Consider the following 25,611-nt stretch of genomic DNA (forward strand, 5'->3'; position numbering starts at 1 on the left):
AAAGAATCTGTGGCACAACTTGACTAGAAGATGGGATCGGTAGGTAGGTCACATTCTGTGGCATCAAAGGATCACCAAATTAGTGTTGGAGGGAAGCGTGGAGGGTAAAAATCGTATAGGAAGACCAAGGGATGAATACATTAGGCAGATTCTTCAGAAGAATGTAGGTTGCAGCAGTTACTTGGAGATGAAGCAGCTTGCACAGGATAAAGTAGGATGGAGAGTTGCATCAAACCAGTCCCTGGACTGAGGACGACGACAACAACAAACAACAACAATAGCTGTAAACAAACAACAGCTCTTGGTAATACGGAACATTTTTGTGGGCATTAGAAATGAATGTTAGTGTATGAAACATTTGTATTCATAAAATTTATCTAACAAAGCTGCTGATGAGTGAAGACATTCTGTAGTTCTCAGAATGTTAGATGAACAGACAACTTGTCTTACAACCGAAGGGTACACATGAAAGAGCAGAAGAAACAAAGCATTGCAAAACAATAAATTTGGCCCAATACAGATTAATATGCACAGAAAAATTTTCACAGTGATAGATATTAAAATAAAATGTTACAGCCCAATAACACGCTACTACTGAAAACAATGAAGAAGAGGATTCTCAACAGAAAGTAGGCCTGCTATGATACAAATGTTAACAGAAAACCATGTATTGATACCTGTAAAGCTGAAATATTATTTCCATCCTACTCTGTAGCAAAGCACACTACACTTGGACTCAATTATTACAACATGGAATCTCAATACAGGTCCATAATCATTCCGTTCAGCCCTTACATAATTATACTGACACTTTGTTCGTACAACCATTCATATGCCATTACCTTATACTTTTCAATGTGTTTGCCATTGGAATAGCAACTTAAGAAAATAAAAACTTAAGAATTCCACAATGAATAAAATATTAACAACATGTGAACCAAACAAGACAGACAGCACAACTGCACGCAAAGTCTTAAAAATTACAGGGTTTGTGAAATTAAATCAATCAAGTACGAATAGTGCCTTTCATTAAACAAACAATACCATATAGTGTAACAAAGAAACACTCTTTGATAGTATTAAACTGCAAGATGTCTGAGCAAGAATATAAAGGAAACACAGACATGTAAAATATTTGTTTATTGGCAGAGTATGTTATAAAAATGTTCATTTTTCTCCATTTATGAAACTAAAGTAGCATACAGAATAAATACTGATATGAAGTATTCATGGAAACTGAAAATGTTTTGTACACCTGATTCATATTCACTCATCAGACATTCACATTAGTCACTTCCTGAAGTCACAGTTTTTCCACTGGAAATATAATGGCAACATAATTTGCAAAAAGTTTCACACTTGTGACAAGATGATATTTTGAAGTATTCACAAAGCTGTTCACATTATATTACATTTATGTTTATTTTATAACATTTTATTCTCTTAACAAATCACTAGATTTCAGAAGTTTATTGTGACATGCAGTATTGCAAAATTTACGAAGTATCTTTTAGTGCACAAACAGTTACATATTTTGATTTGACTACACAGACTGATGTTCTTGCTGAAATAATTTTATGATGTTGTCATGACAAGAAGGTAGCATTTGAATACAGACGTGGAAAATAAACTGACTGGTAGTGACAAGAATGATATTGTGAGCATAATAACAGTGAACAATATACTATATCATTACTAACATAATTTCTATAAATGAAATATACATACATAGATAAGACAATAAGTAACAACTTCAAAATGTAGCAAAGATAGGTCACAATAAAATTTAGTCCCCCTTACAAGAGAACAACAACATCAGATAAAACGAAAACAAGGTCAGCGACAGCTGGTGAGGCTAGTATGGCAGCATAAGAACATAGTGCCTCTAATTAACTGTGGTGACACACTCCGAAAGCTAGTGTTCAGATGAGATACAAACATTTACTTCTTCATGGCTTTCATCAAAATGACACACACACACACACACACACACACACACACACACACACACACACACACACACACACACACACACACCAACAGAGGTGTACCAATACAAAATAATATCAACCAACTCATAACAGTTGACAAAATTACAGTCAACGTCGACTGAGGCATATTCTTAGACCACTGGCACTGTGACCAACCTTTGAAATAGTACACACAGTGCATATAGTGCCCTTGAATTGTGGCATAAACGTTGCTTGGCAGAGTGGGCATCGAACTTCAGGTTTCCCACGATATACTGGCTGGAACGTGCGTGCACAGAGCGAAAACGGGTTGTGTTCATCATACACCAGTTGGTGTTCATCGACAGGATTTTTATCACATGCTTGTAATATTTTCCTTGCTTGCTGAGCCACTTCAGGCCTTGGACCCAACTCAAGGAGACGTCGAGCAAAAGATGCAGCTGTCTTGTAGTTTTTGAGACGGAAAAACAAATTCAATGCTGTACGGAGGGTCAAAATCTGGTGAACAGGTTGAAGGTTGCAGTGAGTGAAGTACGCAGCCATTTCACAAACCCTCTTCTGCTGTTCAAATGTTTCCTTTGGGTGTTCTTTACGTTCTAGTTCCATGAGCATTCCAGTAATATATTCTTTACATATCTCTAAAAGCTGATCAGCTTCAGCCACTTCTTGCTTAGTGTCAACAACCAGCAATGGGACCCTCCATATGATGGATCGCATCTTCTGTATAGCATCTGTAAATTTTCCCAGGGTGACAAGTTGGTAGCTCATTTGCAGTGCAGATACGAGAGTACTAAGCTTGAGGCCTATTGCTGGAAGCCCATTTCTGGGTCCCGCATCCTTCCAGTTACGTTGTGGGTAAGCACTGAGAGACTGCAGAGATGGCAATGCAGCGTATGATGTACGTCGACAAGCGTAGGACTTCATCACCCAGTGTTTGATGGGTTCAAAGACTACAATTGCAGCCTGATCGAATAAGAGTCTACAAAGAGACTCAAAGTTTCCTGCGAGCAAATGGTCCATTGGCAAACTAGAATTGTTCAACCAATGCTGAGGTGGGGCAAGTCCCCTGTGAGGTGTAGCGAAATAGCCTTCTCCACCAGATGGACCAGTTTCTTCAAGTTCAGGCGGTAGTTCCAAATCATCATCACCAACATCCCATCCACCACCTTCTGTGGCTGTTGGTCCCTTTACATCAGTTTCACCACCTGCACCTTCCTCCTCTTCTTCCCAACCCAATTCAGCATCAGCACCCCAACCACCTGCATGCACAGGTTCTTCTGCTGCATCTTGCATTACCACAGCAGAGACAGTCTTTCCACGTGAAAGAGCTGTCCCATCAAAGAACCCTCTTGAAATTGTGAGAAGTGGCCAATTAGTTTCAGCTTGTAGAATTGGTACTGGTGGTTTGAGAAAAGTTGCATTTGGTAAGACATCTGGTATTTGTTCTTTCTCTGGGTCAAATTCAGTCGCCAAAGCTTCAGCTGCAGCAGTAAATCCATGTGTTGCTGCTGTAAGATATGCTAGAGTTTTTTGCCCACATGTCTTTAATATTTGTATTCTCTCTGCAATATTTCCCAGTACCAAAGCTCCTTGATATTGGCCAGAATAATCTTTCCGTATTTCAGCAATCTTTGTCATTTTGCGAAGTTTTTCAAGATTTCCGGTAATTAAATACAAAAATGAAAGTTTATCAAAGTTTTTAGTTCTCTGGTAGCACATTTCAACCACTTGGTGATTACCTTGCATTAGTGCAGCCTGTCCCAATTTATCCCAGCAAGCTTTATCATCTAAAGCTCGTGCTGCTTCCAGTGCAACTTCAATATTGCCACATTCCAAAGCTAGGCCAAATCTAGTTTTCTCCTCTTTTACAAAATGTAAAGCAACCTCCGGGTATCCCTTCTGTTGAAGGTAAGCAATGATTGACTGACCAACAAGACGGGCATTTCTAACCATGTGAAGCACTTCCTCATATCTGCGATTAATCAGTGCAAGCTTGAATTTAAACTCTGTTGGGTCAATGCTCAAAACACGTGGTTTGCACTCTCGATCAAGGCAGAATACTTGATTACCTTTCACTCTAGTTATATAGATAGGGAGATCCAATGTACGTATTATTCCATAATCCCCATTTGATATGGCATACTTAATGTGATTGCTTGTAGTATAAATGAAAACACCACTGTCGTCCCATGCCCCAGACTTCACACGTGCTGTCTCATGAATAGAGCACAATGATTTCAATTTGCGGTTGCATATATTGACAGTATGTTTTGCAAGCAAGGCAACATGAGTCATATCCACTGACCATACAACATAACGACATTTGCTTATTTTTACCTGTGCTAGTGTTCTTTTCTGCTGCACATCAAATAATGTCACCCCATCTGCATCACTAAGCAACAGCATGCCTGTTCCAGCATAGAATATTTCATCACAGTTTGGGGTCTGAATCTTCTTCGTTACTTCATTTTTCAGATTTTTGATAAGAAGTGAATGTGTTCTGTCCAACACAGCAAATCTGTTCCTTGCAACCCATATTGCAGTGACACCTGAAGATCTTTTACCATCTGGTGAATCAGGGTTTTGATTGTCAGTTTCTTTGGGTATTGTATACAATTCATATGTGCAATTATCAACACTTGCACTGCGAGTGCACAACAGTATAGCATTCTCTGCAGGATTGTAAGACATGCTGTGGACTGGTGCTCGGGTTCCACCTCTCATGTGCATTACTGCTACATCTTTGGTGCTAGTGAATTCAAGTTTCCGCAGATAACGATCTTTAACATAGAAGAGTACATTTCCATGGACAGCGTATGCTGGACGTTCACGTTCTAATTTAAAAATTATCATGCCAGAGTCATGTCCTGCAGCAAAAAGATTCAGTGATGGATGTGCAGCCAGCACCCAGAACCGCTCATGTTCTCGACGGAAAGTGTGCAAGCACGTTCGTTTTGTGACATCCCAAACGCGGATGCTCTTGTCCTCGGAATTTGAAAGTATCAGTTCCTGACGGGGGTGAAACAGGACGCATGACACATTATTGTAATGACCGCGGCATGTATCTACTTCCCATGCTTTTGCATCGTTGGTGCGCCAAAGCTTGATCTGGCGGTCGTCAGCCCCGGAGATAATTAGTGGCAATGTGGGGTGGAATGCAGCCCAGTTGACACCACGATCATGACCTTCTAAAACATGCTTAACCACAGCATCAGCCTGCCCAAATAGGTCAGTTGCAGCCGGGTTCTTCAAATGCTCGTCCAGTCCTCCTGGTCCAGGAGCAACGTTTTTCTTCCTTAATCCTGATATGTCCCACACTCTGACTGTTTGATCCAGGGAAGCAGACACCACCGTATCTTCAGAAGGGTGAAACTGGGCACACATCACATAATGATTGTGGCCAGTTAGAACACAGATACATGTACGGCTTTGCCAATTCCATATGCGTATTGTCTGGTCGTCGGAAGCACTTAATATCCATGGATATTCGTGGTGGAAAAAAGTTGTACGGATGTAATCCAAATGCCCTAGTAATGTAAATATGCAACGTCGCTGTTTGTAATTCCATACTTTAATCTTGTAGTCATCACCTCCGGATACGAAGAGCGGTTGTTGGTTATGGAAGCATATACCTCTTACCGGTCCGTCGTGTTCATCGAACTTGTCCAGCAGCGTGCACATACGATAATCCCACAACTGAATAACGCCACTGTGTAAACTTGCGAGGACCCATGGTCTCTTCGGGTGAAATGACAGGCCTTTCACACGAGCTGATTTAGTTTCGAACTTCGTCAACATTGTTACTTCACTGGCTACAAACACAGTTGACACATCACACAAAACGTACGTGTGCAGGTTGTATCATCTTTGGTAATCAAAGTCTATAACACAGAGAACCCCAGTTTCCATAGAGCCAAGGCTTTCTTGCGATATGATACAGTTGTATTTTAAAGTGAGTTATTGATGTTGCCACATGGACTACAGAGAGATATTGTATCCTAACTTGTACCTTTAATTATTTATTTATGCAGATTACATTGAGGAAAAAATAAATACATGAGACGAATAGGTAGGTTTGAGCATGTCAAAGATTTTATTTTACTTTCAAAGGTTTTTAATGTGAACATGTAAAGTTTACCAAACAATATGTAAACAAGATTTGCGTCCGGTGTGAAGCAATGAATGAAATATATTTTACGTCTTTATGCATTTTTTCTGTCATCGTTAGCGAAGTGCGCGTCGGAAAATAGAGAACGATGGATTATGATTTTAAAGTTAAAACGGCAGCGGAGCGCATCAAAGTAGAAGATTTATTCGAATTTGAAGGCTGTAAGGTCGGGCGAGGGACATACGGTCATGTTTACAAAGCACGGAGAAAAGACGGGTATTAACATTCAGCTATTAGTGTTGTAATTGTAACAAATAAATATTTTGCATTAGCCATACACATTAAAGATGGCAAAACATCAGACTGTGCTGTCTCCAATTCAGATATTGTGTAGTTCGTCTGCCAAGAACGAATTTTTTGTTTACAGTTATTTGTTGTATTGTATTTCTTAGTTCTCAATACTTTCTCATTGTTCTTTCTTTAAATTTACATAGGACAGATACCAAAGACTACGCCTTAAAACAAATCGAAGGAACAGGTCTATCTATGTCGGCCTGTAGAGAAATAGCGGTAAGTACAGCCCGTCTGTTCGGGAGATACATATTATGCCGCTTGTTGTTTACTAGTTTTTTCTAGGTCTATGAATAGCCAAAGTTATATTTCAATTTTGTTGAAATGTTTATGCTTTGTTGCATCTCCTTTCAGCTTCTACGTGAACTGAAGCATTCAAATGTCATTAATCTTATTCGAGTATTCCTTTCTCATAACGATCGTAAGGTATGGCTGTTGTTTGATTATGCGGAACATGATTTGTGGGTGAGTAAGCGCAGTAATATTTTAGAGATTTGACTTAATGCCAATGATTCCATTATATCGAACAAACAACTAATAAGTGTTGTTTTTCAGCATATAATAAAGTATCATCGTGCAGCGAAAGCAAATAAGAAGCCAGTAATGGTACCAAAGGGCATGGTTAAATCATTGTTGTATCAAATTTTGGATGGTATTCACTACTTACATTCGAACTGGGTTCTGCATAGAGATCTGGTGAGTAGCATATTGACATGAATATATAAAAAAAGTACATGGAATTCTGTTTTCTTCTAACGTACATTGTACTGAGGTGAAACGAAGCAGCTCAGTCTTGACATTTCCATAAATCATTTAATCGTTCTTTGGACTTAATTCAGACCAAATAAGCCTTGCTGTTATTTGTCAAATTCTCTATTCTCCTACTATAATTTTGATTATTCCTCAACCGGAAAAAGCCACTTAAAGGACACAGTTTAAACCAAGAGAAATATTATTTGCAATACAAGAGTTTTGCTGTGTGCCATTCCAATAGATGCATTGGATTGGATTGATTTGGGGGGAGGAGACCAAACGGTGAGACCATTGGTCTCATTGGATTAGGGAAGGAAGTCGGCCTTGCCCTTTCAAAAGAACCATCCCGGCATTTGCCTGAAGCTATTTAGGGAAATTATGGAAAACCTAAATCAGGATGGCTGGACATGGGATTGAACTGTCGTCCTCCCCAATGCTAGTCCAGTGTGCTAACCACTGTACCACCTCGCCCGGTCCCAATAGGTGCATTCTAGTATGTGTCCAAATGACAGAACTCCAAAGAAGATTGTGACTTTTAAGTGATTTATTGTTTCAGAAGTTCAAATCAGTAACTGCATCTTTGCAAATGAATATTTTAATATTTCAATAGAATTTGAACAGATCTCCATGTATTTCTTCTTTTTAAACGTTGTCTATAAATACACACATACATTTCCTATAAAGCCATAACATAACTACTTCAACCTCCAATCAGTCTTGCTTCTACAACTTCAAGCCATCCAGTTCTGTCTCCATGCTTTTCACTTCTTATGGCAGCAGTACCTTATTATCTTGTAATTAACCTGCTGAACCAGCCATTAAGCAATATTTGTGTGATGTTAAGGCAAATGTTATCTTGATATGGCAAAACTATTTTTCTATTACTCAATGTGACTTTATCTTTTTTCTGTGCATTTGTAGGATTATGTCTTTTTTGTTTCATTACAGTGAATTTCCAGCTTATGAGTCCTGTAGGTGTTGTTGTTGTTGTTATTGTCTTCAGTCCAGAGACTGGTTTGATGCAGCTCTCCACCTCTTGAGTAACTACTGCAACCTACATCCTTCTGAATCTGCTTACTGTTTTCATTTCATCTCTTTGTCTCCCTCCTCTACGATCCCCCCCCCCCCCCCCCCCCACACACACAGGCTTCCTCCAGTACTAAATTGGTAATCCCTTGATACCTCAGAATGTGTCCTACCAACCAATCTCATATTTTAGTCATGTTGTACCACAAATTTCTCTTCTCCCCAATTCAGTTCAGAACCCCCCTCATTAGTCACATGATCTACCCATCTAATCTTCAGCATACTTCTTTAGCACAACATTTCAGAAGCTTCTATTCTCTTCATGTCTAAACTTTTTACTGTCCGTGTTTCACTTCCATACATGGTCTACACTCCATAAAAATACTTTAAGAAAGGACTTCATGACACTTAAATCTATACTCGATGTTAACAAATCTCTCTTCTTCAGAAACACTTTTCTTGCCATTGCCAGTCTACATTTTATATCCTCCCTGTTTGGACCATCATCAGTTAATTTGCTTCTCAAATAGCGAAACTCATTTACTTCTTTAAGAGTCTCCATTTCCAAATCTAGTTCTCTCAGCATCACTTGATTTAATTTGAGTACATTCCATTATCCGCATTTTGGTTTTGTTGGTGTTCATCTTATATCTTCCATTTAAGATACTGTCCATTCTGATTAACTGCTCTTCTGAGTCCTTCGCTGTCTCTGATAGAATTAAAATGTCATCGACAAACCTCAGAAGTTTTTATTTCATCTCCCGGATATTTAATTCATGCTCTAAATTTTTCTTTTGTTTCCTTTACTGCTTGCTCAGTATACAGATTAAATAACATTAGGGAATAGGCTACAACCCTGTCTCACTCCCTTCTCAACCACTGCTTCCCTTTCAGGCCCCTCGTCTCTTATAACTGCCATCTAGTTTCTGTACAGATTGTAAATAGCCTGTTGCTCCCTCTATTTTACTCCGTCCACCTTTAAAATTTCAAAGAGAGTATTACAGTCAACATTGTCAAAAGCTTTCTCTAAATCTACAAATGCTATAAACGTAGGTTTGCCTTTCCTTAACCTATCTGCAGTGAGAAGTCGTGGGGTCAGTATTGCCTCATTTGTCCCTATATTTCTCCGGAATCCAAACTGATCTTCCTTGAGGTCAGCTTCTACCAGTTTTTCCATTCTTCTGTAAAGGATTCATGTCAGTATTTTGCAGCTGTGACTTGTAATATGCAGCCACTGTAAAGAAATGTCTAAAGAAATGGAGATTACTGCATAATAGGTGGTGATGGGGGGGGGGGTGTTTGGGGGAGGAGTCCAGACAGTGAGGTCATCGGTCTCATCGCATTAGGGAAGGACAGGGAAGGAATTGGGCCATGCCATTTCAAAGGAACCATCCTGGCATTTGCCTGGAGTGATTTAGGGAAATCACAGAAAACCCAATTCAGAATGGCTGCACGCGGGATTGAACCATCATCCTCTCGAATATGGGTCCAGTGTGCTAGCCACTGCACCACCTCTCTCAGTCAAAATAGGTGTAAAATAAAGTGTAGGGCTATAGACAGAGAGATGCTGAATAAAACCCATTGTGCTGTTGAGAGAGCAATGCGTTACGCCTTCAGTGAATACCATAGCAGAGTATTATCAAATGACATTTCACAGAATCCAAACAAAATTCTGGTCATATGTAAAGGCAGTTAGTAGCATCAAAGTTAGTGTCCAGTCCTTAGTGAATGAGACGGGAACTGAAATTGAGGGTAGCAAAGCAAAAGCTGAAATGCTTCACTCTGTTTTCAAATGTTTCTTTACAAAGAGATACCCAGAAGAATTGCCGCAATTTAATCCTCGTACCACTGAAAAGATGAAAGAAATAAATATTAGCGTCAGTTATGTTGATAAACAGCTGAAATGTTAAAACTGAACAAGGCTCCATGCCCCGATTGAATCCCTCTGAGAATCTATACTGAATTTGTGGCTGAGTTAGCCCCTCTTCTCACATTAATCTGTCACAGATCCTTTTAACAAAGAACTGTTCCCAGATCTAGGGAAAAGGCACAGGTCACACGCGCCTACAAGAAGGGTAGTAGAAGTGATTCACAAAACTACTGTCCAATACCCTTGACATTAATATGTTGTAGAATCTTGGAACTTATACTGAGCTCAAACATAATGAGGTATCTTGAACAGAATAATCTTCTCAATGCTAACCAGCATGGTTTGTCAAAACATCAATCATGTGAAACCCAACTTTCACTTTTCTCACAGGACATACTGAAAGCTTTGATCAAGGTAACCAGGTACATGCAGTCTTTCTTGATTTCCAAAAAGCATTTGACTCAGTACAGCACCTATGCTTTTTGTCAAAAGTATGATCATATGGGGTATCAAATGCAATTTATGACTGGATTGAGGACTTTTTGGTAGGGAGGACACAGCATGTTGTGTTGGATGGAGATTCATCATCAGATATAGAAGTAACCTCGGATGTGCCCGAGGGAAGTGTGTTGGGACCAATGACTGTTCTTGTTGTATATTAATGACCTTGCAGACAATATTAATAGTAAAATCAGGTTTTTCATAGAGGATGCAGTTATCTATAATGAAGAACTATCTGAGAAGAAGCTGCACAAGTATTCAGTCAGATCATCTTGATTAGATTTCAACATGGAGCAGAGATTGGCAACTTGCTCTAAAAGTCAGAAATATAAAATTTTGCACTTCGTAAAATGAAAAAAATGTAGGGATATGGAATGGAATGATCACGTAGGTTCAGTCTTGGGTAAAGCAGGTGGTAGACTTTGATTTATTGATAAGAGTACTGGGGAAGAGCAATCAGTCTACAAAAGAGATTGCTTACAAATCACTCGTGCGACCCATCCTAGAATATTGCTCAAGTGTGTGGGACCCATGCCCAATAGAACTAAGAGGGGATATCGAATGTATACAGAGAAGGGTGGCATGAATGTTCACAGGTTTGTTTAGTCCATAGGAGAGTGTCACAGAGATACTGAAGGAAATGAACTGGCAGACTCTTGAAGACAGACGTAAACTATCCTGAGAAAGTCTATTAACAAAGTTTTAAGAACCAGCTTTAAATGATTACTCTAGGGATAACAGCCCCTATGCATTGCTCACACAGGGATCGTGAGGATAAGATTAGAATAATTCTGCTTGCACAGAGGCATTCAAACGATCATTCTTCCCACACTCTATATGTGAATGGAACAGGAAGAAACCCCAATAACTGATACAATGTTTTGCAGAGTGTAGATGTAGATGTAGAACTCGTGACATTCTGCAGTGACGCTGTGAGGTACCGTTCACACAGGCCGTGCAAATTTTATGATGTAGTAGTGCAATTTGCAAAATGGTGTCATCCGTCTCACCTGACATGATTCAGGCATGTGTTAATGTAGTAGATGTACTCCTTCTGTTACCTGATCCCATGATGATCCCAAAATGAAACTTTCAGAGGTGTAAGAGTATAGTGCAAGGAAATTTTATGATTTTTTTTTTTTCAAAATTTTAAAAATATGACTTTTTCAGAAATTTTTAAGCACCATCATGTTGCATATCAAATAAAAGCACATCTAAAGAGCTTTAAAATTACACATTTTCCAGGTCTGTATGTCTTCTGATTCCTGAAAAAATGGCAATTTACTACTCCAGGGTGCAGCAACTTTTTTAAAAAAGAATTGAAAATTCAAGGCTTCATAAATGTTTAGTTAAATTACGAAAAAAAATTGTGGTTTTCATTCATAACTATGTAGGGACACAAGATAACTAAGTTTCATCATAATCTAAGGGGTCAAGGTAAATTTTCATTCAAAATTGTGTTGATTTGACACAGAATGATTCCATTCAGTTATTGATGCAATTCTGTGACACTGTAAATTATGGCTAATACTTCCTTTTCCAGCTGACTGTAGTTGATTCCAGTTTTGTTCAAAATTTTAGACAAGAAAGCTATGGTCTGTTTCATGTTGTCAACATTATGGGATAAAAGTGCTCTTGTTGCGTATGGTGATACATCAACTGCAAGGACTACTGGATTTTGTGGGTCAAAATACGTAAGACATGGGTCACTAAGCAGTGCATGTTTCAGTTTATGAAAATATTGGTTTGCGTTTTAAGCCCATTTAAAAGGAACACTTTTAAATCAGGGGCAATGCAGAGGAATAGAAATTTGTGTTGTGTTCGGAATGAATTTGATGTAGTATGTCAGTGTGCCAAGAACAGCTTGGAGTTGTCTTACATTTCTAGGACAAGGTAATCTCCATATGGTCTCCAATTGCTTAGTCAAGGGACAAGCATCATGGGTGCCAATGACATGTCCCAAATATTCAATTTCAGTATTGAAAAATGAACATTACACTCGAGTCCTGCATCAGTCAAAACATGAAAGGGAGACTCCCAACTTTTGAGAGTCTGTTCTGATGTTTGTGTGGATAAAACTATCTCATCTAAATAGTTTGAACAGGGAGGAACTTTTGATGTCATTTGTTGAAGGAAATATTGAAATGATGAAGGAGCAGAGGCATTTCTGAAGGGGAGGTGCTGGTATTGATACAATCTGACCAGTGTATTTACCACCACAAATGGTTTTGTTTGTTCATCAAGGGGAAGTTGAGGATAAACATTGACTATATCAATTGTTGAAAAAATTGTTCACCTGCTAGGTTATCCATAAATTCATCATTTTATGGAAGTGTGAAGGAATAAGCCACTGTTTGAGCATTAACTGTAGCTTTAAAATCAGCACAAATTCTGATCTTCTTATTCTTTTATCTTGTGATCACAAGGGGAGATGCCCACTGACTTGCAGAAATAGATTTCATTAATTTCCAAGAACACTTGCAAGTGATATATCTCAAATCATGACTACCATGTCACCAGATATCAATATTACGAAACAAAATTGCTATCTGGGGCCGTGATGATCACATATTCAATATATATCACCTGCAAGTGTTCTTGGAAATTATAGAGGTTCCAAAACTCAGATTTGTTCTACGCTGCTGAGATCAGAATCAACTTCATCCGAAATGGCATAGGATACCCAGCAAGTGTGATAAAACTTAGTTTTTTCAATGACCGTGAGAGTAATATATGTGTAAAAATTCTTTGCGTGTCCAGATGTGCCAAGAAACAAATGTCCATATTTTCGATACACTTGATGAGTACTGACATGGGGGAGTTGCATATCAGTAGCATGCACATTGTCCTGAATATCTAAACCAAATACACGCCAAAAATATTGGGACTAAAATGTGAATGGCACTGGGATAGCCATGCGCAGGTGTGATTTTTGTAGTTGAGTGTGTCCCAAATGCTCTTAAGTATCTTGATTAATCAGTGTGACTCAAACAGCGATATTGCAAATCTGCAGACAGATGAACAGATTGTAGTCTGTCCTCTGGACGGGACTACCTGTCTTTATTTGCAGAAGACTATCTTTGTCCAAATTGTGATTGATGAAGCTTTTAGTTGTATGTCTGTTGGAGGAGGATTGGTTAGAATGTCGCATGTTTTACACTGAGCGTTTTGCTGTACAGTTCTGTTACCTTCATCCACTGTTCCTGTGTGCATTGGCAGGAGGAGGGGGTACAGATTCAGAATATCATATTTATTTCCTTTTTCTCAAGTGGAGATTTATGTGGAACTGAATTACATGTGTCTTGAACTTCTTGAGCTTCAATTATTTTAAGCACCTCATTGCAACAAGGATTGCAATGTTCTAAAATCTCAGCCTGTATTCATTTACCAAGGTTTTGAATAATGGCATCGCGAAGGATTTCATCTTGAAATTAGATTCAACAGGAGCAGTTAAATTTACAGTTCCTAGTCATGCCCTTGAGTTCAGCGATCCATTCCTTGTAAGATTGATTGTTATGGTGACGTACAAAAAAATTTGAAACTGGCAGCTGCTACATGAATCTGAATTTTGAAGAAGTTGTGTAATACTCAAATAATGTCTTTATAGGGTAGGGTTTGGGGCTCTAACTGAGGGAACAACTTGTGACATAGTTGGAAAATACGTACTGTGACCCATGAAAAGAGAAAGAGTGCCGTGATTCACCTGATACGTTGTATCCAGCAGTGTGTTGCTCTAGCCGCATGTGTTACTCTGTGTTCTTCTTGTGCATCAAAAGAGGGGAAGGATGGAAGAAGCGGCATCTGGCCACAGGTATTCTGTGCTACATCAGTGATGTTTACTGTGGTGATTGTGCTTCCATCAGTATGCCAATAGCTGCTAGTAATGATCTCATTTGTTGACCCTGAAAGTAAATAAGTCCAGGGATTGCTCTCCAGAAGTTGCCATTGCACACACTGTTTAAAGACACCTGAAATAAATTTCAGTTCTACACACAAAAAATTATGAAAAATTTTTATGATTTTCTGAACACTGCCAACTCAAGCACCAGACAAATCACCAACAGGTGGAAAGAATCAGACTTGTTGCCAATTGATGTCTGTTGTGGAGGCGACCAATAGACAGTTAGACAGCTATGGAAAGGTAACACATGTATCTTCACCTACATCTACATGCATATTCCACAATCCACCATATGGTGCGTGGTGGAGGGTACCTTGTACCACTGCTAGTTATTTCCTTTTCTGTTTCATTTGCATATATAGCAAGGAAAAAATAACTGTCTGTATTCTGCGACGCAAGCCCTAATCTCTCTAATCTTATCTTCAATGATCCTTACATGAAATATACATTGGTGGCAGTTGAATTATTCTGCAGTCAACCTCAAATGCCAGTTCTCTACATTTTCTCAATATTGGTCCTCGTAAAGAATGTTGTGTACCCTCCAGTGACTCCCATTTGAGTTCCCAAAGCATCTCCGTAATATTTGCTTGTTGTTTGAACATACTGTTAACAAAACTAAAGGCCGCCTCTGAATTGCTTCGATGGCCTCCTTTAATCCGACCTGATGTGTATCCCAAACACTCGAACAGTACTAAACAGTGGGTCGCACTAGTGTCCTATATGCAGGCTACTTTACAGATGAACCACACTTTCCTAAAATTCTCCCAATAAACTGAAGTCGACCATTTGCCTTCCCTACTACTGACCTTACATGCTTGTTCCATTTCATGTTGCTCCACAATGTTACATCTAGATATTTAATTGACGTGTCAAGCAGCACACTGATAATGCTGTACTCTAACATTATGGGTTTGTTTTTCCTATTCATCTGCATTAACTGGCATTTTTCAACTTTTAGAGCTAGCTGTCATTCATCACACCAACTAGAAATTTTGCCTAAGTCATCTTGTATCCTCCTACAATCAGTCAACGACTCCTTCCCATACACCCCACCATCATCAGCAACAGCTGCAGACTGTTGCCTGTCTGTCCACCAAATCATTTATGTATATAGAAAATTTGGGAATTTAAGGAGATGGGACCTGGACAAACTGACAGAACCAGAGGTTGTAGTGAGTTTCAGGTAGAGCATTAGGGAATGATTGACAGGAATGGGGGAAAGAAATACAGTAGAAGAAGAATGGGTAGCTTTGAGGGTTGAAATAGTGAAGGCAGCAGAGGATCAAGTGGGTAAAACAACAAGGGCTAGTAGAAATCCTTGGGTAACAGAAGATATATTGAATTTAATTGATGAAAGGAGAAAATATGAAAATGCATTAAATGAAGCAGGCAAAAAGGAATACAAACATCTCAAAAATGAGGTAGACGGGAAGTGCAAAATGGCTAAGCAGAATAGCTAGAGGACAAATGTAAGGATGTAGAGGCATATCTCACTAGAGGTACGATAGGTACTGCCTGCAGGAAAATTAAAGAGACGTTTGGAGAAAAGAGAACCACTTGTATGAATATCAGGAGCTCAGATGGAAACCCAGTTCTAAGTAAAGAAGGGAAAGCAGAAAGGTGGAAGGAGTATATAGAGGGTCTATACAAGGACGATGTACTTGAAGACAATATTATGGAAATGGAAGAGGATGTAAATGAAGATGAAATGGGAAATACGATACTGCGTGAAGAGTTTGACAGAGCACTGAAAGACCTGAGTCGAAACAAGGCCACGGGAGTAGACAACATTCCATTAGAACTAGTGACAGCCTTGGGAGAGCCAGCCCTGACAAAACTCTTCCATCTGGTGAGCAAGATGTATGAGACAGGTGTCATACCCTCAGACTTCAAGAAGAATATAATAATTCCAATCCCAAAGAAAGCAGGTGTTGACAGATGTGCAAATTACTGAACTATCAGTTTAATAAGTCACAGCTGCAAAATACTAACGCGAATTCTTTACAGATAAATGGAAAACTGCCGACCTCGATGAAGATCAGTTTGGATTCCGGAGAAATATAGGAACAAACGAGGCAATACTGACCCCACGACTTCTCACGGAAGATTGGTTAAGGAAAGGCAAACTTACATTTCTAGCATTTGTAGACTTAGAGAAAGCTTTTGACAATGTCAGTTAGACCGTCAGCGAGAGCGCATCGCTAGCTCCTGCTACAACTAAGGCGAGTACACCGTTTGCTTCTTACATATTTTACAAACAGCAGCGACTTATTTTCAGTTATCTGTGTAATTACTAGTTTATTTTTGTAATTTCTTGCGTGTTCGAGTGCTTACTAGGTAGAACCTTTTATTTCAATAACAGTGTTTTTGTACTTATTTGCTGCGCTTAGCTTTTAAATAGTTTTTCTGGGAAAACCTAGCGTAGTTTTCGCGTCTCGTATTTCAGTGAGTGTTTCTTGATTATCAGAGTAGCTCATCAGAAGATTATCTTGGGAATTTGTCACCGTATAGAGTAGGGTAAACATAGTCATGTGTAGGGACTGTGGTTGTTGTGAGCGGACGCAAGGAGAATTGGCCACTCTTCGGGGACAGGTGGAGGCTTTGTCTGTTAGGCTCATCGAGCTCGAGGCGCAGGCGTCGGCTCGTAGTGGCGTTGGGGCAACTGTGGTGAGACCTATGCCTACTTCGGTGGCCTTGGAATCACATGGAACCCCTGATGTCGCTGCGTCTTCCGGCAGTGAGCATCTTACCGGTCAGCCATCACTCCAGGGTGAATGGCGGACAGTGGTGGGCTCGCGCGTGCCTGGCCGAAAGGCGAAGGTGGGATCTGGCCGCGTGGCGGCTGCCTTACCCCTTTCCAACAGGTACGGGGTGCTTCCTAGTGGTGATGACATCGTTTCCGAGCCACCACAGGATGCCTCGCCTGTTGGGCCAGTGGCCGATTCTCCGGCAAGGTCCCGACAGTCACAGAGGGCGGGCCTATTAGTTATAGGGAGCTCCAACGTTAGGCGGGTTATGGAGCCCCTCAGGAAAATAGCGGGTAGGTCGGGGAAGAATGCCAGTGTGCACTCGGTGTGCTTGCCGGGGGGTCTCGTCCGTAATGTGGAGGAGGCCCTTCCGGCAGCTATTGAACGCACTGGGTGTGACCGGCTGCAGATAGTAGCACATGTCGGAACGAATGACGCCTGCCGCTTGGGTTCTGAGGCCATCCTTGGTTCCTTCCGGCGGCTGGCTGATTTGGTGAAGACAACCAGCATCGCACGCGGAGTGCAAGCTGAGCTTAATATCTGCAGCATAGTGCCCAGAGTCGATCGCGGTCCTCTGGTTTGGAGCCGTGTGGAGGGTCTAAACCAGAGGCTCAGACGACTCTGCGACTATAATGGTTGCAAATTCATCGACCTCCGTTATTGGGTGGAGAACTGTAGGGCCCCCCTAGACAGGTCAGGCGTGCACTACACACCGGAAGCAGCTACTAGGGTAGCAGAGTACGTGTGGCGTGCACACGGGGGTTTTTTAGGTTAGAGGGACCCCCCCTTGGGCGAAACGATAAAATACCTGACGGCTTACCAGAGAGAACATTATCATCGTTGATAAAGAACGTCCGTCCTCAGAGACCAAAAACAGGAAAAGTTAACGTAATATTGGTAAACTGCAGGAGTATCCAGGGCAAGGTTCCTGAATTAGTATCTCTTATTGAAGGAAATAGTGCGCATATAGTATTAGGAACGGAAAGTTGGTTAAAACCGGAAGTGAACAGTAACGAAATCCTAGACACAGAATGGAATATATACCGCAAGGATAGGATAAACGCCAATGGTGGAGGAGTATTTATAGCAGTAAAGAATTCAATAATATCCAGTGAAGTTATTAGCGAATGCGAATGTGAAATAATCTGGGTTAAGTTAAGTATCAAAGGTGGGTCAGATATGATAGTCGGATGCTTCTATAGGCCACCTGCATCAGCAACCGTAGTAGTTGAGCGCCTCAGAGAGAACCTGCAGAACGTCGTGAAGAAGTTTCGTGATCATACTATTGTAATAGGGGGAGACTTCAATCTACCAGGTATAGAATGGGATAGTCACACAATCAGAACTGGAGCCAGGGACAGAGACTCTTGTGACATTATCCTGACTGCCTTGTCCGAGAATTACTTCGAGCAGATAGTTAGAGAACCAACTCGTGAAGCTAACGTTTTAGACCTCATAGCAACAAATAGACCGGAACTTTTCGACTCCGTGAATGTAGAAGAGGGTATCAGTGATCATAAGTCAGTGGTTGCATCAATGACTACAAGTGTAATAAGAAATGCCAAGAAAGGAAGGAAAATCTATTTGCTTAACAAGAGTGATAGGGCACAAATCGCAGAATATCTGAGTGACCACCATCAAACGTTCATTTCTGAGGAAGAGGATGTGGAACAAAAATGGAAAAAATTCAGAAACATCGTCCAGTACGCCTTAGATAAGTTCGTACCGACTAAGGTCCAAAGCGAGGGGAAAGATCCACCGTGGTATAACAATCATGTACGAAAGGTGCTACGGAAACAAAGAAAGCTTCACCATAGGTTTAAGAGTAGTCGAATCATAGCTGATAAGGAAAAGCTGAACGAAGCGAAAAAGAGCGTAAAGAGAGCAATGAGAGAAGCATTCAACGAATTCGAACATAAAACATTGGCAAACAATCTAAACAAGAACCCTAAAAAGTTTTGGTCATATGTAAAATCGGTAAGCGGATCTAAATCCCCTATTCAGTCACTCGTTGACCACGATGGCACCGAAACAGAGGACGACCGAAGAAAGGCAGAAATACTGAATTCAGTGTTCCGAAACTGTTTCACTGCGGAAAATCGTAACACGGTCCCTGACTTCAGCCGTCGCACGAACGCCAAAATGGAAAATATTGAAATAAACGATATCGGAATTGAAAAACAACTGCTATCACTTAGTAGCGGAAAAGCATCCGGACCAGACGAGATACCCTTAAGATTCTACAGTGATTATGCTAAAGAACTTGCCCCCTTTCTATCAGCAATTTATCGTAGATCTCTGGAAGAACGTAAAGTACCTAGCGACTGGAAGAAAGCACAGGTCGTTCCCATTTTCAAGAAGGGTCATAAATCAGATGCGAATAATTATAGGCCTATTTCACTTACGTCAATCTGTTGTAGAATAATGGAACATGTTTTGTGTTCTCGTATTATGACGTTCTTAGATAATACAAATCTCCTTCATCATAACCAACATGGATTCCGCAAACAGAGATCATGTGAAACCCAGCTCGCCCTATTTGCCCAAGAAATTCACAGTGCCGTAGACACTGGCGAGCAGATTGATGCCGTATTCCTGGACTTCAGGAAGGCATTTGATACGGTTCCGCACTTACGTTTAGTAAAAAAAATACGAGCTTACGGAATATCGGACCAGGTTTGTGATTGGATTCAGGATTTCCTAGAAGAAAGAACACAACATGTCATTCTTAACGGTTCAAAATCTGCAGATGTAGAGGTAATTTCGGGAGTACCGCAAGGAAGCGTGATAGGACCTTTATTGTTTACAATATACATAAATGACTTAGTTGACAACATCGGTAGCTCCGTGAGGCTATTTGCAGATGACACGGTTGTCTACAAGAAAGTAGCAACATCAGAAGACTCGTACGTACTCCAGGAAGACCTGCAGAGGATTAATGAATGGTGCGACAGCTGGCAGCTTTCCCTAAACGTAGATAAATGTAATATAATGCGCATACATAGGGGCAGAAATCCATTCCAGTACGATTATGCCATAGGTGGTAAATCATTGGAAGCGGTAACGACCGTAAAATACTTAGGAGTTACTATCCGGAGCGATCTGAAGTGGAATGATCACATAAAACAAATAGTGGGAAAAGCAGGCGCCAGGTTGAGATTCATAGGAAGAATTCTAAGAAAATGTGACTCATCGACGAAAGAAGTAGCTTACAAAACGCTTGTTCGTCCGATTCTTGAGTATTGCTCATCAGTATGGGACCCTTACCAGGTTGGATTAATAGAAGAGATAGACATGATCCAGCGAAAAGCAGCGCGATTCGTCATGGGGACATTTAGTCAGCGCGAGAGCGTTACGGAGATGCTGAACAAGCTCCAGTGGCGGACACTTCAAGAAAGGCGTTACGCAATACGGAGAGGTTTATTATCGAAATTACGAGAGAGCACATTCCGGGAAGAGATGGGCAACATATTACTACCGCCCACATATATCTCGCGTAATGATCACAACGAAAAGATCCGAGAAATTAGAGCAAATACGGAGACTTACAAGCAGTCGTTCTTCCCACGCACAATTCGTGAATGGAACAGGGAAGGGGGGATCAGATAGTGGTACAATAAGTACCCTCCGCCACACACCGTAAGGTGGCTCGCGGAGTATAGATGTAGATGTAGATGTAGACTGGAATACTCTATTTCAAATTCTGGAAGTGGCAGGGGTAAAATACAGGGAGCGAAAGGCTATTTACAGTTTGTGCAGGACCCAGATGGCAGTTATAAGACTTGAAGGGCATGAAAGGAAAACAGTGGTTGGGAAGGGAGTGAGATGGGGCTGTAGGCTGTCCCCGATGTTATTCAATCTGTATATTGAGCAAGTGGTAAAGTAAACAAAAGAAAAATTCGTAATAGGAATTAAAATCCATGGAGAAGAAATAAAAACTTCTGAGGTTTGCCGATGACATTGTAATTCTATCAGAGACAACAAAGGACCTGGAAGAGCAGTTGAACGGAATGGACAGTGTCTTGAAAGGAGGATATAAGATCAATCAACAAAAGCAAAACGAGGATAATGGAATGTAGTCGAATTAAGTCGGGTGACACTGAGGGAATTAGATTAGGAAATGTGACACTTAAAGTAGTAGATGAGTTTTGCTATATGGGGGGCAAAATAATTGATGATGGCGAAGTAGAGAGTATATAAAATGTAGACTGGTTATGGCAAGGAAAACGTTTCTGAAGAACAGAAATTTGTTAACATTGAGTATAGATTTATGTGTCAGGAAGGCGTTTTGGAAAGTATTTGTATGGAGTGTAGCCATGTATGGAAGTGAAACATGGACAATTAATAGTTTAAACAAGCTTGGACTAGAAGAGAATAGAAGCTTTCGAAATGTGGTGCTATGGAATAATGCTGAAGATTAGATGGGTAGATCACATAACTAATGAGGAGGTATTGAATAGAATTGGGGAGAAGATAAATTTGTGGCACAACTTGACTAGAAGAAGGGATCGGTTGGTAGGACATATTCTGAGGCATGAAGGGTTCACCAATTTAGTATTGGAGGGAAGCGTGGAGGGTAAAAATCATAGAGGGAGACCAAGAGATGAATTCACTAAGCAGATTCAGAAGGATGTAGGTTGCAGTAGGTACTGGGAGATGAAGAAGCTTGCACAGGATAGAGTAGCATGGGTAGCTGCATCAAACCAGTCTCTGGAATGAAGACCACAACAAACAACATATAGAAAATAAGAATGAGCCTATCACACTTCTGTGGGGCACTCGTGATGAAACCCTTGTCTCTGATGAATACCCACTGTCGACGACTACATACTGAGTTCTGTTATTTAAGAAGTCTTCAAGCCACTCACATACCTGGGAACCCGTTCTGTATGCTTGCACCTTCATTAACAGTCAGCAGTGGGGCACTGTGTCAAATGCGTTACTGGAATCTAGGAATATGGGATCTCCCTTTTGCCCTCCATCCATGGTTCACAGGATCTCATGCGAGGAAAGGGCAAGATGAGTTTTGCACTAGCGATGGTGTCTAAAACCCTGCTGATTGTCGACAGAGGCTTTACCCTCTGATGAAATACCTATATAAGTTTCCTTACAATATGTACACTTAATAATTGAGATACACATAACTTTATAGTGCTGTAGGTTCTTCTGTGATGCTGAGTTATATTCCAAGGGTATAAAAGTTTTTGATTGTAACAAATAGTCTTGAATGCTGATACAATTATGTAAGGCTTAGTAGCCTTATACTGTGTTGATGTAATCTCCTCACAACAGTTTTCCGTACTCTTATTGATAAGGCAGTTAGTGTGCTACTTAGTTAATTAGTTAGTCAGTCAGTCAGTCAGTCAGTCTGTCAGTCAGTTGCATGTTCCATTCATCATTTTGCATGATAAATTGTAATGATATAGGACAAAAGAGTCTATCGGTCACCGAATCTGGGGACAAGCTCTGAAGTGTAGCTGCTTAAAAGAATTTGTCAGCCGGTCAGAGTTGTGTGCAGTGAAGTCATGTCAGTTTAGTGTCCCCTGGTGGTGTGTGTGCATGTTGCCACCTGATGGAGAACAGTGAGTGATGGAAACATGCATCCGCCCGGGGGAGGGCCGACAGGAAGTTTAAAAATCTGTCTCCCACATGGCTGCGAGCAGCACCCCGCATGCAGGTAATGAAGATGCCATCGACACTACAGTTCCTTAAAGTAAGTAAATCTAATTGACCTTAGTAGAACTCTGAACATAAGCATGGCAGGAGAAGGAGCTGAGTTTCAAAACACTTGGAACATGTATTGTGAATCCCGTGATGTTATTGCTACTTACTTTGTGATGTAGTGTGGGTGCAGCACCTCTCCATAGTTCACACTTCCTTACTTCTTTTTGCCTGTTGTTGACGTAATTTTCATTTTTTTTCTCTTTGTTTTGGAACATCTCTCTTTGTTGTTTTCTGAATATCTCTCTTTCAGCAGCAACATTTCATTGTAGCTTCCTTTCTTTTCCAGAATACATGTATCTTAACTCCTGGAAAATGGGAAAACTTTGATAATTTTCTGTAACTTTTATTTGATGTTGGCTGCACCATAGGTGTTTTCAATTTATGTGATTGTCAGCTGTGGTCTTAAATCAGTTGTTTGATGTTTAACAGTAAGATATGTATGAAACATACATATAGCTTCTAGCTGCATTTTGGTTTGTGACTGTAATCAATTGTATTTGCTTGTACAATAGGCAGAAAAGTCACGTGTATGTAACTGATCTTTCGTTAATAATTTATTTTCAGAAACCAGCAAATATCCTTGTAATGGGAGAAGGACCTGAGCGAGGCCGTGTGAAGATTGCTGATATGGGGTTTGCACGTCTCTTTAATGCTCCACTCAAGCCTCTAGCTGACCTTGACCCTGTGGTAGTCACATTTTGGTACAGAGCTCCTGAGCTGCTACTGGGTGCACGCCACTACACAAAAGCCATTGGTAAGCTTCTCTTGGTACACTACTTGTTAGACGTATTTGTTAATTGTGCTTTCTTACCTGCTTAATGAGGAAATAACTTTAAGTATTGCTCTACTTACAACACAGGCTGTATTTATAACTACTGAAAGCAGAATTGACATAATCTGTTTTGAACCAAGTCACTAGATGTACACATTTTTACTTAGGCCAAGTTATAAATGAAGTATTGTGAAATATAATAAGCAATTGACATAACACGAAATCAGTTTTGTGGAAAATTTGACTGAGCAGTCTAGAACTGTCTGCTTTCTGTAGATTCCTGGTACAAGAAACAACACACAACACTAAATTTGTTTAGAATGACTAGAAATGGTTTTGCTTCAACACAAGTTGTGGTAAATGTGAAATGTCATGAATGTTGACACCATCTCGAAGGGTCTCTCTGCTGATTTCCAAAATATATACACTTTTTTCCTATTTTGTTACTTTTGTTTCAGCTTTCCATTTGTAATCATTGTCTGCTGTGGTGGCCATTTTTATTGACTAGGGAACAAAACAAACACAACATTTTGTCTAGAATTGGGGATCAGTGACATTCATCGTAAAGTGATTGAAGGTTGCGTCCTGTGCCAACCAGAATGAACATATTGTTGTAGCCTAATGATATGGCACAGTGATAAGACACTGATCTCATATTAGGAAGGATAGCAGGTCAGATCCCTGTTTGGCCATCCAGATTTAGGTTTTCTGTGATTTCCCTAAATTATTTAAGACAGATGTTTGTTTGAAAGGTGCAGCCAGTTTCCTTCCCAGTCCTTTCCCTATCCAGGATTGAGCTATATCTGTAATGACTTCATTGTTGGTGGGACCGTAAACATAATCTTCCCATCTTCATTATACTGTTATGGATGAAATGACTTGTGGCTGAACCCAGACCGAGAAAACTCTTCATAATATTCTACGAAACACATAAATATTTAAATCTCTACATAGTACCATATAAAGTTATATCACCTCTATGTATGTATGTAAGTTTTGTATCCATATACAAGATATTGCTTATGGTTAGTAACAGCAGGAATGCAAATCTGTTGCCTCTCTTGACCAGGACATAGCCACACCATCGTCATCTATTTGAATGTGTTGCTGTATGGATTGTCATCTACACTGCATCACATTTTGTTCATTCATCTCTCGTCTGTAATTTAGCTGGTATTGTATCGATCATCCCACTACATTTTTGGGTATTCCACCTATAAAATAATGTAGACAAAAATATGTTCATTTTAGCTGCTTGAGCCATAAACTATTTCCAACAGTGAGACCAGGTATTACAATGTAAATGTCTTCATTCTTGTGAGTACAGAAATCAAATTGATACATCCTGTATGAATTGCGTTTGTGAGCAAATGGTAGTAGAAGAAATGGACCAACACCTTTATCACGATTCACGAAGAGAATTTATTTATCACTTGAAGCCACAAGTTATATTGACAAATGAAGCACATTTGATAGCTACTGAAACTAGGTGAGCCATTTTATTTGGTTTTATTTTGTGTTTTCGGATTATGGCTTTGTGGCACTATGACTGAAACGAGAGCTAACATTTTTCATCCACACTTGTATGAATTATTCTAACTATAAAATGACGATGTTTGTAGATCATGTTTCTGGTACAAATCTTTGCACTTGTAAGCTAAACTTTATGTTTAAGAACTGTGTAGTTATTTGAACTAAAGGTACTCTAGTTTGAGTTCTAGTTATCAATTGCTTTCTGCTTTAGGATGATTATTGGCCAAGTTAATGTACCAGTATGAGCCAAAGGAGCTCTGCCGGATGTAAGTACACTAAAACTCAACAGCCATTAATGTTATTTATGTTAGTGCCTGTGGTACTTTTACTTTCAGGAAAAATGATATTAGACACA

General features: G+C 40.1%; 2 protein-coding genes across 4 annotated transcripts in view; one reads left to right on the forward strand and one right to left on the reverse strand.

The window, feature by feature from the left end:
• Window positions 1-25,611, forward strand: part of LOC126236121 (cyclin-dependent kinase 8) — a 93,667-nt gene that overhangs the window by 14,153 nt on the left and 53,903 nt on the right. Inside the window, exons 1-5 of one of the 3 annotated variants that reach the window (XM_049945194.1) lie at window positions 6,021-6,039; window positions 6,573-6,648; window positions 6,784-6,894; window positions 6,985-7,125; window positions 23,516-23,705. In XM_049945194.1, the coding sequence (XP_049801151.1) occupies window positions 6,625-6,648; window positions 6,784-6,894; window positions 6,985-7,125; window positions 23,516-23,705 (466 nt within the window). In that variant the 5' untranslated portion in view covers window positions 6,021-6,039; window positions 6,573-6,624. Of the gene's footprint in view, window positions 1-6,020; window positions 6,040-6,095; window positions 6,355-6,572; window positions 6,649-6,783; window positions 6,895-6,984; window positions 7,126-23,515; window positions 23,706-25,611 lie in introns of those variants that run through there. The other 2 variants (XM_049945192.1, XM_049945193.1) reach the window with 2 other exon arrangements.
• LOC126236120 (coatomer subunit alpha) lies at window positions 1,126-5,829 on the reverse strand. Its single transcript, XM_049945191.1, has one exon. It carries the CDS (start codon window positions 5,766-5,768, stop codon window positions 2,100-2,102), a length of 3,669 nt encoding a protein of 1,222 aa, XP_049801148.1. The 5' UTR covers window positions 5,769-5,829; the 3' UTR covers window positions 1,126-2,099.

This window comes from Schistocerca nitens, chromosome 2 (genome assembly GCF_023898315.1).
Source record: "Schistocerca nitens isolate TAMUIC-IGC-003100 chromosome 2, iqSchNite1.1, whole genome shotgun sequence".
Taxonomy (NCBI): domain Eukaryota; kingdom Metazoa; phylum Arthropoda; class Insecta; order Orthoptera; family Acrididae; genus Schistocerca; species Schistocerca nitens.

Bases quoted from the DNA above. Each gene is read 5' to 3' on its own strand.
- LOC126236120 (XM_049945191.1), bottom strand. From the start codon at position 5,768: ATGTTGACGAAGTTCGAAACTAAATCAGCTCGTGTGAAAGGCCTGTCA.